Here is a 15057-nt window from a genome sequence, read left to right as displayed (position 1 = left end):
CCCAAAGTGCTAGGATTACAGGTGTGAGCCACTGCACCCGGCCTGCTAGCCACCAATTCTGATGGACACACTGGGCATCTGATGAGGCAGCTAAGTGGGGTGTTGGATTATTTTCCCTCTAGCAGATGGTGAGGCAGCAGGCTGCACTATCAACAATAGCCTATCCAACATCCAGTGGCTTCGAAAGATGAGTTCTGATGGACTGGGCTCCTGCAGCATCAAGCAAGAGATGGAGGAAAAGGAGAATTGTCACCTGGAGCAGAGACAGGTTAAGGTGAATTGTTCCGTCCCTCACTAAAGAAATCACATCCAGTGCAGGGAATTCCTAGATAGGGAAATGGATCAAGTGGCCTGATGGACCAGAATTGCCAAGTTCTGGTATTAGCTCTCCACTTCATGCTATTCTGTATAACTTTTGAGCTACTTTTCTGCCTGGGATCTGTTCTCCCCCATCTGTGAAATTTCCTTGAGGGCAGATTCCCTTGGTCACTCTGTATTCCAGCCAGCACTGGGTCTAGTATTTTGTCCTTAGTAGGTATTCAGGAAATGATTAAGAGGTCTTCATTTTGGGAATCCACTTGAACTTTAAAGATGCCTCCCAACAGTATGAACAGTATGAATTGAATAGAACAAGGTAATTTTATTAGAAGATATTAATAGCAGATAAAGTCAGTTATATATATACATACATATACTTTTTTTTTTTTTTAAGACAGCGTCTTGCTCTGTTGCCCAGGCTGGAGCGCAATGGTGCAGTCATGGCTCTCTGCAGCCTCGACCTCCAGGGCTCAACTGATCCTTCTACCTCAGTCTTCCAAGTAGCTGGGACTCGCCAGCTTGGTGCACGCCACCATGCCCAGCTAATTTTTGTATTTTTTGTAGAGATGGGGTTTCGCTATGTTGCCCAGGCTGATTTCAACTCCTGGGCTCTAGTGATCCTCCTGCCTCAGCCTCCCAAAGTGCTGGGATTACAGGCATTTCACCAGCCTGGCCTAGATACGAATTTTAAATACTTCCCTAGCAATCAAAATTGATCTAACCCAATTGTGTAGTCTGGGTTTTTTTTCCCACAGTTACCAATATAACACATCTAGATTCTATTGTATATATGTGTAAATCATTCATTCAACCTTTATTTTCTTTTTTTTCTCAACTTTTATTTTAGGTTCAGGGGGTACATGTGCAGGTGTGTTACATGGGTATATTGTGTGTCGCTGGGGTTTAGTGTACAAATGATTTTGTCACCCAGGTAGTGAGTATAGTACCTGCTAGGTAGTTTTTCTGTCTCCCCCTCCTCCCACTCTCCACCCTCAAGAAGGCCCTGGTGTCTACTGTTCCCTTCTTCGTATCCATGTGTGCTCAATGTTTAGCTCCTGCTTTTTTTTTTTTTTTTTTTGAGACGTAGTCTTGCTCTGTCTCCTAGGCTGGAGTGCAGTGCTGCGATCTCAGCTCACTGCTACCTCCACCTCCCAGGTCAAGTGATTCTCCTGCCTCAGACTCCTGAGTAGCTGGGATTACAGGTGCCCGCTGCCACGCCCGGCTAATTTTTGTATTTTTAGTAGAGATGGGGTTTCACTATGTTGGCCAGGCTGGTCTTGAACTCCTGACCTCGTGATCCACCTGCCTTGGCCTTCCAAAGTGCTGGGATTACAGGTGTGAGCCACTGCGCCCGGCCTCTTTTTTTTTCTTTTTGAGACGGATTCTCTCTTTGTTGCCAGGCTGGAGTGCAGTGGCACAATCTCTGCTCATTGAAACCTCTGCATCCCAGGTTCAAGTGATTCTCCTGCCTCAGCCTCCTGAGTAGCTGGGACTACAGGCGCCTGCCGCCACGCCTGGCTAATTTTTTAATTTTTAGTAGAGATAGGGTTTCACCATGGTGGCCAGGATGGTCTCAATCTCTTGACCTCGTCATCCACCCGCCTCAGCCTCCCAAAGTGTTGGGATTACAGGCGTGAGCCACTGCACCTGGCCTCTTTTTTTTTTTTTTTTTTTTCTTTTTGAGACGGATTCTCGCTTTGTTGCCAGGCTGGAGTGCAGTGGCACAATCTCTGCTCACTGAAACCTCTGCGTCCCAGGTTCAAGTGATTCTCCTGCCTCAGCCTCCCGAGTAGCTGGGACTATAGGCGCCCGCCACCACGCCCGGCTAATTTTTTTATTTTTAGTAGAGATGGGTTTTCACCATGGTGGCCAGGATGGTCTCAATCTCTTGACCTCGTCATCCACCCGCCTCAGCCTCCCAAAGTGTTGGGATTACAGGCGTGAGCCACTGTACCCAGCCTAGTTCCTACTTATAAGTGAGAACATGCAGTATTTGGTTTTCTGTTCCTGCATTAAATCGCTTAGGATCATAGCCTCCAGCTCAACAATCTTTAAAAGTGAAAATTTGGCCAGGCGCGGTAACTCATGCTTGTAATCACAGCACTTTGGGAGGCCAAGGTGGGTGGATCACCTGAGGTCGGGAGTTCCAGACCAGCCTGACCCCGCCTCTACTAACAATACAAAATTAGCTGGGTGCAGTAGTACATGCCTGTAATCCCAGCTACTCGGGAGGCTGAGGCAGGAGAATCACTTGAACCCAGGAGGCAGAGCTTGCGGTGAGCCAAGATCGTGCCATTACACTCCAACCTGGGCAACAAAAGTGAAACTCTGTCTCAAAAAAAAAAAAAAAGTGAAAATTTACATGCGTGTGTATGTAAGTAAATATTAATTGTGCTATATACATAAAATTTGTGTACTTTAGAAAGTAATATCTCAAATTTTAAAAATGTGAATGAGACCGGGCATAGCGGCTGACAACTGTAATCCCAGCACTTTGGGAGGCCAAGGTGGGCAGATTGCTTGAGCCCATAAGTTCTAGGCCAGCCTGGGCAACATAGCAAAATCCTGGTCTCTACTACTAAAAATACCAAAAAATAAAAAATAAAAAAAATCGCCAGGTGCAATGGCTCATGCCTGTAATCCCATCACTCTGGGAGGCCAAGGTGGGTGGACCACCTGAGGTCAGGAGTTCGAGACTAGCCTGGCCAATATGGTAAACCCCATCTCTACTAAAAATACAAAAAAAGTAGCTGGGCGTGGTGGCAGGCACCTGTAATCCCAGCTACTTGGGAGGCCACAGCAGGAGAATCGCTTGAACCCAGGAGGCAGAGGTTGCAGTGAGCCGAGATCGCACCATTGTACTCCAGCCTGGGCAACAAGAGTGAAACTCCATCTCAAAAAAAAAAAAAAAAAAAAATTAGCTGGGCGTGGTGGTGTATGCCTGTAGTCCCAGCTACTTGGAGGCTGAGACAGGAGGATCACCTGAGCCTAGGAAGGTCAAGGCTGCAGTGAGCTGTGATCCAGCCACTGCACTCTATCCTGGGTGACACAGTGAGACCCTGTCTCAAAAAAAAAAAAAAAAAAAAATGTGAATGATCAGCTCTTTGCCTAAAACTTAGCTAACTGTGTGCTTTGCAGACATTGTCTGACTCATAGTCTTGAGAATGTTTCTCTCATACAAACATTGAAATGAGATGCGTTTATTCACAGCACATTAGGAATAGAAATGGGACTAAGACCTAGGTTTCTTGACCCAAAAGTCTGAAAAATGGGTGTGGTTTTAGTGTAACATCAATGCTTTGAGAATCAAAGTACATACTCAAACTTTCCTGAGAAATTTCAACTGGAAGGGACTGGATTTTCTCTAAATTCAACAAAATGATGGATGACAAAACCAGTTTCTTATTGGCTAGGGTCTAGGCTAGATCATCTCCAAGATTCTTCCCAACTCTAAAATTTTATTCTATGAGATAGTGGTCTCAGATGAGTTTGTTTCTAGACCGTCCTATGGGATAAAGGTTTCTCTAGATGTTCTTCAAGGGCTTGGGTTGGGGGTAGTTCTCATGAACTCTTTCATGTCATTCCCTGTGTCATAACCCTCAGGTTGAGGAGCCTTCGAGACCATCAACGTCCTGGCAGAACTCTGTGTCTGAGCGGCCACCCTACTCTTACATGGCCATGATACAATTCGCCATCAACAGCACTGAGAGGAAGCGCATGACTTTGAAAGACATCTACACGTGGATTGAGGACCACTTTCCCTACTTTAAGCACATTGCCAAGCCAGGCTGGAAGGTAATATGTCCCACAGCAACCAAAATCAAGGTCAGTCCAGCCTGACGGTCTGTCTCCAGTGCTGTACTGCAACTTGTATCTGGGACAGCAGTTAAGTGCAAAGGATACTAGAATGATAAACAAATGTATCTTTTAGATTGTGACTCAATCTTATTGAATCCAGGCAAAATCATTAAGAAGAGCTCTTTAACTACTTCATGTGTTACTACCTAAAGTCCATGGAGGGTCTTCAATGTAGCACTCAAGCCCACTTTTCTGCTACACTCAACAGCCGTCCTAGATGCCAGCAGCTAGAGTGGCTAAGTAGTTTTATGAAAATGTCTTGATTAAAAAAAAAGAATGCTGTCTGTGAGCCTCATGACCCAAGATGTCATCTCCTATAGCGTCACATACCATTTCTAGTGGGCAGGGGTTTTCCTTTCACTTCATTCATGGAAAGACCGAGATGCCTGGGAGTCAACATAGCTCACGCAGTTGGTCAGTGTCAGAGCCACAGATGAGGTCTTCTGACGGGTGCTCAATTCCAAGTCAAGTGTGCTTTGTTTTCCTCATGGTAGAACTCTTTCTTTCTTTTTTTTTTTTTTGAGATAGAGTCTCGCTCTGTCGCCCAGGCTGGAGTGCAATGGCAGATCTCAGGTCACTGCAACCTCCTCCGCCTCCAAGGTTCAAGCGATTCTCCTGCCTCAGCCTCCCGAGTAGCTGGGACTACAGGCATGCGCCACCACGCCTGGCTAATTTTTTTGTATTTTTAGTAGAGACGGGGTTTCACCATGTTGGTCAGGCTGGTCTCGAACTCCTAACCTCAAATGATCCGCCCGTCTCGACCTCCCAAAGTGCTGGGATTACCGGCATGAGCCACCACACCTGGCCCCTCATGGTAGAACTATTTTTTTTTTTTTTTTGAGATGAAGTCTCGCTCTGTCACCCAGGCTGGAGTGCAGTGGCGCGATCTCGGCTCACGGCAAGCTCCGCCTCCTGGGTTCACGCCATTCTCCTGCCTCAGCCTCCCGAGTAGCTGGGACTACAGGCGCCTGCCACTACGCCTGGCTAATTCATGGTAGAACTTTTAATTTTACTCCTTTCCATCAGCTTACTTTCCTAGTTTTTTGTTTGTTTGTTTTTTGAGACAGGGTCTCACTGTTGCCTGGGCTGGAGTGCAGCCTCAGCCCCCTGGGCTCAAGCTCTTCCCTCCTCAACATCCCAAGTAGCTGGGATAACAGGTGCACCACCACAGTCCGCTAATTTTTTTTTTTTTTTTTTTTTTTTTTTTTTTTTGTAGAAACAGTTGCCCAGGCTGGTTACTATGTTGCCCAGGCTGGTCTGAACTCCTAGTCTCAAGCACTCCTCCTGCCTTAGCCTCTCAGTGCACTGTGATTACAGGCGTGAGCCACCACACCCAGCCTTAATTTCCTAGTTTCTTGTTTGTTTGTTTGAGATGGGGCCTCACTCTGTCACCCAGGCTGGAGTGCAGTGACATGATCTCGGCTAACTTCAACCTCTGCCTCCCAGGTTCAAGTGATTCCCCTGCCTCAGCCTCCCGAGTAGCTGGGACTAAAGGCATGCGCCACCATGCCTGGCTAATTTTTATATTTTTGATAGAGACAGGGTTTCGCCACGTTTGCTAGGCTGGTCTCAAACTCCTGGCCTCAAGTGATCCACTCACCTCGGCCTCCCACAGTGCTGGGATTATAGGCGTGAGCCACCACGCCGGGCCTAATTCCCTAGTTTCTTAATTTCTCTGAGCCACCTTTCTTGCTATTGATCACTACCTCACAGCCTTACTCTGCTTTTCTAGCCCCTGACAGCTATCTAGGTCTTTTCTTTATCACAGTCTAAGGTTGGCATCAGTCTTTATTCCCATAGAATAGATGGGTTTATGGCTGAGGGTGACGGCTCTGCGGTGTGGAGTGTCAGGAGAGTTGCCGAGAGGCAGGCCTGCAAAGACACCAGACGAAGCCTGTGCTGAGCACAGTGGGAGGGGCCTGAGGCTGGTTTCCCCATGTGTTTGAAGGGTGATGTTTCTGAATCTAAAATAGCTGATAACCAGTTGTCTTGCTCTTCTTCCAGAACTCCATCCGCCACAACCTTTCCCTGCACGACATGTTTGTCCGGGAGACGTCTGCCAATGGCAAGGTCTCCTTCTGGACCATTCACCCCAGTGCCAACCGCTACTTGACATTGGACCAAGTGTTTAAGGTGAACGCCCTGCTTTCCTCTAAATAGGGCCTAAGTTGGAGGTTGTCATAGCCATCTCAAAAGGAAACAAGTTCTGCTAGTGATGCTTTCATTTGATCAGGGGAAAGTTAGAAGCCAGCCACCCAATTAGTGACTTGCACAAAACCCAGTGAATTAAGTACACTTGACAAATACCAAATGACACATTTTTGTGCCAGACCAGAGCAAGGAGAAGGCTGTTCTGACCCAACAGAAAGGGCTCCCCAGGGCAGTGTTTTCCTAACTTCCCTGTGAATGGGAATTGCCTGGGACATTGTTAAAACACAGCTTCCCAGACCCCTCTCTTGGGGCTCTTGATTTAGTGCTTCTGGGATGGGCCCAGGAATTTGTATTTTTAGCAAGCATCTCAGGTGATTCTTACAAGAAATTCTGGGAATGCTTGCTCTAAAAAAAGCCCTTCCTGCTGGGTGTGGTGGCTCACGCCTGTAATCCCAGCACTTTGGGAGGCTGAGGCAGGTGGATCACCTGAGGTCGGGAGTTGGAGACCAGCCTGACCAACATGGAGAAACTCCGTCTCTACTAAAAATACAAAAATTAGCTGGGTGTGGTGGCGCATGCCTGTAATCCCAGCTACTTGGGAGGCTGAGGCAGGAGAATCCCTTGAACCCAGGAGGCGGCGGTTGTGGAGAGCTGAAATCGCACCATTGCACTCCAGCCTGGGCAATAAGAGTGAAAGTCTGTCTCAAAAAAAAAAAAAAAAAAAAAAAAAAGCCTGCCTTAGGCTGGAGACCAGAAGCTGAGCTACCAGAACGTCTTTTCAGAAAGAAGTTATTTTGGTTTTTCAGAGTGCCCATAAGGCTGCTGGTAGCTGTAACCATTCTCCTGGGAGGGGCAGTTGTCTGGGGTGTCTTTTGTCATCAGTCAGGAATAGGTGTTTTTCCCAATCCGGTCAAATTGACCACGTTGGTGGTAACTTCATCTCATTTCTCTCCCACAATGCCTGGCCGCCACCAGCCACTGGACCCAGGGTCTCCACAATTGCCCGAGCACTTGGAATCAGTAAGGTTCTTTCCCTCTGGCTCGGGGCTTGGCCTTGTTTTCCTTTCACTGCTCAGCATGGCTTTAGTGGACAGAGACAAGATGTGATGTGGGGAAGGGTGCCTATGGCCATGTTTTATCTAGGTGCCAGCCCTAGACACAGAACACCCTGAGGCTCAGGCACACACCCACTTCCCTCCCCTCCCATGGGCATCACAAGGGCACACTGAGCAGAGCGGGGCACAGCAGGGGAGCGTGCTGCAGCAGCCACAAGCGCATGGCACCAGCCTCAGGGGCGGCAGTTCGTTTGCTCACTTTTGTGCCTAGCTTTTCTTTGCCACGCATATAGCTACCTGCTCTGGCATCCCCCAGGGGTGCTGAGGACACGTGGGTGCAGCGGTAGTGCCACTCTGCCATCATGTGTCTGTAGGCCACCCACCTGCCCACTCATCACAGTTTTGGAGACTGCTCGCCTACGTCCATCCCCTCAGGTTGGCCTCCTCTCTCTGGGCTGTCATTAACTCAAGCACACACCACCAGAGCAGCTGGTGGGGTTTTGCCATCCCCTCTTTACCTTATTGTGTTAACATTGGTTTCTTTCTCTCCCCGTCTGCCACAAGCAGCAGCAGAAACGACCGAATCCAGAGCTCCGCCGGAACATGACCATCAAAACCGAACTCCCCCTGGGCGCACGTTAGTATGGGAGAGTGGGCCTCGGGCCTGGTCCTTGTTCTGGGGCCATATCTTTAGGGAACCAGACTCTGGGATTCTGTTCCCACCTCAAAGGGATCTGAGCCCAGAGAAGGAGAGCAAAGCTCCTGGGGCTGAGAAGGGGTGTACTCCAGTCCCCCTGCTCCTGATCTCTCGTGTTTCCTCCTAGGGCGGAAGATGAAGCCACTGCTACCGCGGGTCAGCTCATACCTGGTGCCTATCCAGTTCCCGGTGAACCAGTCACTGGTGCTGCAGCCCTCGGTGAAGGTGCCACTGCCCCTGGCGGCTTCCCTCATGAGCTCAGAGCTTGCCCGCCATAGCAAGCGAGTCCGCATCGCCCCCAAGGTGGGTGTCCTATTTTCCTCTGAAGAGAGATTCTGGCCAATTAAGAATGTTGAACCTTCAGCTTGCAAAGCACTCTGATAAGTGTTCCTTGAGAGCTTATAAATCTAGTTGGGTAGAAAAGGCATAAAAACATAGGGAAGTGTAATAGCATTAGAAGAGCTAAAAAGGTATTTGGATTACAATGTAAGTGGTGTCAGAAGGCCCATAAATACCTGATGAGCTTGTAAGAATTCAGACAAAAGTGATTGTGATAGATGGGCTAGGATGATTAAGGAAGATACACAAGGGAGGCAGGCCTTAGAAAGAGATGGATTTGGCCGGGCGCTGTGGCTTACACCTGTAATCCCAGCACTTTGGGAGGCCAAGGCAGGTGGATCATGAGGTCAGGAGTTTGAGACCAGCCTGGCCAACGTGGCGAAACCCCGTCTCTACTAAAAAATACAAAAATTAGCTGGGCTTGGTGGCACATGCCTGTAATCCCAGCTACTTGGGAGGCTGAGGCTGGAGAATCACATGAGCCCAGGAAGGGAAGTTGCAGTGAGCCGAGATCACTGCACTCCAGCCTGGGTGACAGAGCGAGACTCTGTCTCAAAAAAAAAAGAAAAGAAAGAAGTGGATTTGAGGCTAGACGCTGTGGGTCTCACTTGTATTCCCGACACTTTGGGAGGCCGAGGCAGGGGTATTGCTTACAGCCAAGAGTTCGAGACCAGCCTGGGCAACATAGCAAGACCCCAGTCTCTGCTAAAAATGCAAAAAAAAAAAATTAGCCACGGTGGTAGTACATGCCTGTGGTACCAGCTACTCAGGAGGCTGAGGCAGAAGGATCACTTGAGTCCAGGAGGTTGAGGCTGCAGTGAGCCCTGTTTGCACCACTGCACTCCAGCCGGGGCAACAGTGAGGCCCTGTCTCAAAAAAGAAAAGAAAAGTAGATTTGGGTAAGCAAACAGGTGTAGAGAGAGCATGCTAATGGGCAGTGCCATGGAGGCAGGAAATGCAGTTTGTACCTGGCAGTAGTAGAGTGACTGGGTCAGACTAGCTCAGGGTTTCTCAAGTACTATTCACGTTTACAGCTGGAGAATTCTTTGTTGGGCGTGGGAAGGACTGTCCTGTGCATTGAAGGGTGTTTAACAGCATCCCTTATTTTCCCCACTAGACGCCAGTAGCACCCACCACAGGCGTGGCAATTCAAATGCTTCCAGACATTGCCAAATGTCCCCTGGCAGGGAGGGAATCACCCCTGCTTGAGTATCACTGGTCCAGCTTGAGGGGAAGGTGAGAAGGGTAAATTCAGAGCCAACTTGGATCAGCCGTCAGATCTGCACTTAACACTGTTAAAGGGTTCTGTGAGTAAGGGCTGACACACAACCAAAGTGAAAAGCTTCCCCCATCCCCTTCAGAGATGAAAATAGCACAGAATCTGGAGTTTAGAGCGACTTGGGTTTGCTTTTTTTTTAATATATAAAATCTTTTAGGCCGTGCACAGTGGCTCACACCTATAATCCTAGCATTTTGGGAGGCCAAGGCAGGAGGATCACTTGAGGCCAGGAGTTCAAGACCAGCCTGGGCAGCAAAGTAAGACCCTGTCTGTAACAAAAAAAAAAAATTTTTTTTTTAAATTAGCCAGGCATTTTCATGTATACCTGTTGTCCCAGCCACTTGGGAGGCTGAGGCAGAAGGATTACTTGAGCTCCAGAGCTGGAGGCTGCAATGAGCTATAATCGTGCCACTGCATTCTAGCTTAGGCAACAAAATGAGACCCTGTCTCTAAAAAACATTTTCTTTAATTATAAATAAAATATATTACACACAAAATTATACCAAACATACATAATTTAGCGTAAATTCATTAATGTGGCTGTAGCGTGTACACTGTTTTGGTTTTCATGCCGTGGTTTTTTTCTCCCCTTTCCTTTTTGGCTCCCCTCTCCACCCTACCATCACCCACATCACCCCTACTCCCAAGATAACTGGTTGATAATTTATGATGCTTTCTTGCATATTTTATCAATGCTCTTAGTTATAATATACATGTATAGCGATAGCCATTTTATATGTACACATACAACACATAGAACATTGATAATGTAATCTTGTTGTACATACTTCTCTACATGTCTCTTTTTTTTTTTTTCTGAGACGGAGTCTCACTCTGTCTCCCAGGCTGGAGCGCAATGGCATGATCTTGGCTCACTGCAACCTCCGCCTCCTGGGTTCAAGCGATTCTCCTGCCTCGGCCTCCTGAGTAGCTGTGATTACAGGCGCACGTCACCACGCCCAGCTAATTTTTGTATTTTTAGTAGAGACGGGGTTTCACCATGTTGGTCAGGCTGGTCTCGAACTCCTGACCTCATGATCCGCCTGCCTTGGCCTCCCAAAGTGTTGAGATTACAGGAATGACCCACCAGGCCCAGCCTCTACATGTCTCTAACTCAACAATACCTCATGGAATTTCTTTCAAGTCACTTGGCATAGTCCTAATTCATTATTTTTTAGTGTCCATGTAATATTCCATGATGTGGCTACACCACAGATTTTTCAGCCATTCCACTTTTATGGACAGATTCTGTTTCTCAAATTTTGCCCAATGAACGCCACTGCAATAAATATGTTTGCAAGGATCTCTCTTACTAGTGCTTTCATTTCTCTAGGATAGAGTCCCAGATGTGAGATTGTTGGGTGAGAAGATATTTTAAATTCTACTAAATATTGCTAGATTGCTTTCCAAAAAAGCTATGATAAGTCATGTTTAAACCAGCAATATATGATAAGATCTATATCTTTGCCAGCAATTGGTATTATTAGTCTGTTTAATATTTGCCAATCTAATATATACAGGTTATATCTTCTTGTTTAATTTTTTAAAATGTTTTATTTATCTATTTATTTTTAAATTTTTTATTTCCATAGGTTTTTGGGGAACAGGTGGTGTTTGGTTACATGAGTAAGTTCTTTAGTGGCGATCTGTGAGATTTTGGTACACCCATCACCAGCTTGTTTAATTTTATCTTTCTTTCTTTATCAGTAAGTCTGATGCACCTTGTCATTATGTTTGGTGACTTGGAATTGTCCTCTATGAATTGCTTATTTATGAACATTGCCCATTTTTATATAGGTTTTGTTATCAATTTGTGAGAGCTCTTTTTTTTTTTTTTTTTTTGAGACGGAGTCTTGCTCTGTCACCCAGGCTGGAGTGCAGTGGTGTGATCTCAGCTCACTGCAGACTCCGCCTCCTGGGTTCATGCGATTCTCCTGCCTCAGCCTCCCAAGTAGCTGGGATTACAGGCGCCCACCACCGCGACCAGCTAATTTTTGTATTTTTTAGTAGAGACAGGGTTTCACCACCTTGGCCAGGCTGGTCTTGAACTCCTGACCTCATGATCCACCCACCTCGGCCTCCCAAAGTGCTGGGATTACAGGCATGAGCCACCACGCCCGGCCTGTGAGAGTTGTTTTTGGTTTTTTTGTTTTTTTTTGTTTTTTTTTTTTTTGAGATGGAGTCTTGCTATGTCACCCAGGCTGAAGTACAGTGGTGTGATCTTGGCAACCTCTGCCTCCTGGGTTCAAGCAATTCTCGTGCCTCAGCCTCCCGAGTAGCTGGGATTACAGGTGCATGCCACCACGCCCGGCTAATTTTGTATTTTTAGTAGAGACAAGGTTTCACCATGTTGGTCAGGCTGGTCTCGAACTTCTGACCTCAGGTGATCTGCCTGCCTTGGCCTCCCAAAGTGCTGGATTACAGGCGTGAGCCACCGCACCCAGCCCCCTGTGAGAGCTCTTTGTTGTTAAAATAGTGTTCTTTCTTTTATGCTGAAGATATTTTTCTACTTCTATTGTTTATCTCTTTTCTTTCCTTTCTTTTCTTTTCTGAGACAGGATCTTGCTATGTTGCCTAGTCTGGAGTGCAGTGGTGTAATGAAGGCTCACTGCATCCTTGACCTCCCAGGCTCAAGTGATCTTCCCACCTCAGCCTCCCACCTGTAGCTGGAACTACAGGTGCATGCCACCACACCCAGCTAATTAAAAAAAATTTTTTTGTAGAGATGGGATCTCACTATGTTGCTCAGGCTGCTCTCAAACTGGCCTCAGTGTCTTGCAGTGCTGGGATTACAGGCATTGTTTGTTTGTTGTTTCTTAACTTTGTTTATGGTATCTCTTGCTACAGTAAAATTTTAAAGTTTTATGTAGTCAAATGTCTCTCTTCTCTTTTACAGTTTCTGGGTTTCCAGTCTTGGTTAAGAAGGTCACCCGCACCCTCAGATTGTATATGTAGTCTCCTAGATTCTCTTTCAGGATTTGTATGATTTTAAGGTTTTCATTTTTTTTTGAGCCAGTCAAATTTAGCAGTTGGGGGTTGTGTACCAACTTTAGTGACAATAATGTCACTACCCGCTACCATCAGAGCAGCCTAAGCTTCTTATTTTCATGCATTAAATCTTTGTATACAGTGTAAGATAAGCATGCAATTTTATTTTCTCTCGGATGAATGCTATTATAATTATGCCACTACATACTACATACCCTCATCTTTTACCCCCAGAATTGAACCACCAACTTCAACATACATTGTATTCTCATATTTAATAGATTTTAAGACTTCAAAACGACACAAAGAGGATCAGAACCAGTATGTGATATTTTTGTGCGTCCTGTCTGGTGACCGTTGGTTCACCTTGTCTCTGTTTACCTTTCAGGTGCTGCTAGCTGAGGAGGGGATAGCTCCTCTTTCTTCTGCAGGACCAGGGAAAGAGGAGAAACTCCTGTTTGGAGAAGGGCTTTCTCCTTTGCTTCCAGTTCAGACGATCAAGGAGGAAGAAATCCAGCCTGGGGAGGAAATGCCACACTTAACGAGACCCATCAAAGTGGAGAGCCCTCCCTTGGAAGAGTGGCCCTCCCCGGCCCCATCTTTCAAAGAGGAATCGTCTCACTCCTGGGAGGATTCGTCCCAATCTCCCACCCCAAGACCCAAGAAGTCCTACAGTGGGCTTAGGTCCCCAACCCGGTGTGTCTCGGAAATGCTTGTGATTCAACACAGGGAGAGGAGGGAGAGGAGCCGGTCTCGGAGGAAACAGCATCTACTGCCTCCCTGTGTGGATGAGCCGGAGCTGCTCTTCTCAGAGGGGCCCAGTACTTCCTGCTGGGCCGCAGAGCTCCCGTTCCCAGCAGACTCCTCTGAGCCTGCCTCCCAGCTCAGCTACTCCCAGGAAGTGGGAGGACCTTTTAAGACACCCATTAAGGAAACGCTGCCCATCTCCTCCACCCCGAGCAAATCTGTCCTCCCCAGAACCCCTGAATCCTGGAGGCTCACGCCCCCAGCCAAAGTAGGGGGGCTGGATTTCAGCCCAGTACAAACCCCCCAGGGTGCCTCTGACCCCTTGCCTGACTCCCTGGGGCTGATGGATCTCAGCACCACTCCCTTGCAAAGTGCTCCCCCCCTTGAATCACCGCAAAAGCTCCTCAGTTCAGAACCCTTAGACCTCATCTCCGTCCCCTTTGGCAACTCTTCTCCCTCAGATATAGACGTCCCCAAGCCAGGCTCCCCGGAGCCACAGGTTTCTGGCCTTGCAGCCAATCGTTCTCTGACAGAAGGCCTGGTCCTAGACACAATGAATGACAGCCTCAGCAAGATCCTGCTGGACATCAGCTTTCCTGGCCTGGACGAGGACCCACTGGGCCCTGACAACATCAACTGGTCCCAGTTTATTCCTGAGCTACAGTAGAGCCCTGCCCTTGCCCTTGTGCTCAAGCTGTCCACCGTCCTGGGCACTCCAAGGCTCAGTGCACCCCAAGCCTCTGAGTGAGGACAGCAGGCAGGGACTGTTCTGCTCCTCTTAGCTCCCTGCTGCCTGATGATGCAAAAGTAGCAGTCACACCCTAGCCACTGCTGGGACCTTGTGTTCCCTAAGAGTATCTGATTCCTCTGCTGTCCCTGCCAGGAGCTGAAGGGTGGGAACAACAAAGGCAATGGTGAAAAGAGATTAGGAACTCCCCAGCCTGTTTCCATTCTCTGCCCAGCAGTCTCTTACCTTCCCTGATCTTTGCAGGGTGGCCCATGTAAATAGTATAAATTCTCCAAATTATCCTCTAATTATAAATGTAAGCTTATTTCCTTAGATCATTATCCAGAGACTGCCAGAAGGTGGGTAGGATGACCTGGGGTTTCAACTGACTTCTGTTCCTTGCTTTTAGTTTTGAGAGAAGGGAAGACCTGCAGTGCACGGTTTCTTCCAGGCTGAGGTACCTGGATCTTGGGTTCTTCACTGCAGGGACCCAGACCAGTGGATCTGCTTGCCAGAGTCCTTTTTGCCCCTCCCTGCCACCTCCCCGTGTTTCCAAGTCAGCTTTCCTGCAAGAAGAAATCCTGGTTAAAAAAGTCTTTTGTATTGGGTCAGGAGTTGAATTTGGGGTGGGAGGATGGATGCAACTGAAGCAGAGTGTGGGTGCCCAGATGTGCGCTATTAGATGTTTCTCTGATAATGTCCCCAGTCATACCAGGGAGACTGGCATTGACGAGAACTCAGGTGGAGGCTTGAGAAGGCCGAAAGGGCCCCTGACCTGCCTGGCTTCCTTAGCTTGCCCCTCAGCTTTGCAAAGAGCCACCCTAGGCCCCAGCTGACCGCATGGGTGTGAGCCAGCTTGAGAACACTAACTACTCAATAAAAGCGAAGGTGGACATGC

General features: G+C 47.7%; 2 protein-coding genes across 15 annotated transcripts in view; one reads left to right on the top strand and one right to left on the bottom strand.

The window, feature by feature from the left end:
- The window catches only part of FOXM1 (forkhead box M1), a 20703-nt gene extending 5646 nt beyond the window's left edge, over positions 1-15057 (top strand). Inside the window, exons 3-10 of one of the 14 annotated variants that reach the window (XM_054663007.2) lie at positions 126-274; positions 3922-4113; positions 6181-6309; positions 7303-7347; positions 7950-8019; positions 8207-8382; positions 11290-11323; positions 13074-15057. In XM_054663007.2, the coding sequence (XP_054518982.1) occupies positions 126-274; positions 3922-4113; positions 6181-6309; positions 7303-7347; positions 7950-8019; positions 8207-8382; positions 11290-11323; positions 13074-13087 (809 nt within the window). In that variant the 3' untranslated portion in view covers positions 13088-15057. Of the gene's footprint in view, positions 1-122; positions 275-3921; positions 4114-6180; positions 6310-7302; positions 7348-7946; positions 8020-8206; positions 8383-11289; positions 11324-13073 lie in introns of all 14 variants that reach the window. The other 13 variants (XM_054663006.2, XM_054663009.2, XM_024347633.3 and 10 more) reach the window with 13 other exon arrangements.
- The window catches only part of ITFG2 (integrin alpha FG-GAP repeat containing 2), a 47141-nt gene continuing 45182 nt past the window's right edge, over positions 13099-15057 (bottom strand). The window contains exon 13 of the transcript XR_002938700.3: positions 13099-13203. The gene's annotated coding sequence lies outside the window, so the exon portion shown is untranslated. The remainder of the gene's footprint in view (positions 13204-15057) is intronic.

This window comes from Pan troglodytes, chromosome 10, assembly GCF_028858775.2.
Source record: "Pan troglodytes isolate AG18354 chromosome 10, NHGRI_mPanTro3-v2.0_pri, whole genome shotgun sequence".
Classification (NCBI taxonomy): domain Eukaryota; kingdom Metazoa; phylum Chordata; class Mammalia; order Primates; family Hominidae; genus Pan; species Pan troglodytes.
Note: the sequence above shows the minus strand (reverse complement) of the source record. Positions and strands in the feature narration are given on the sequence as shown.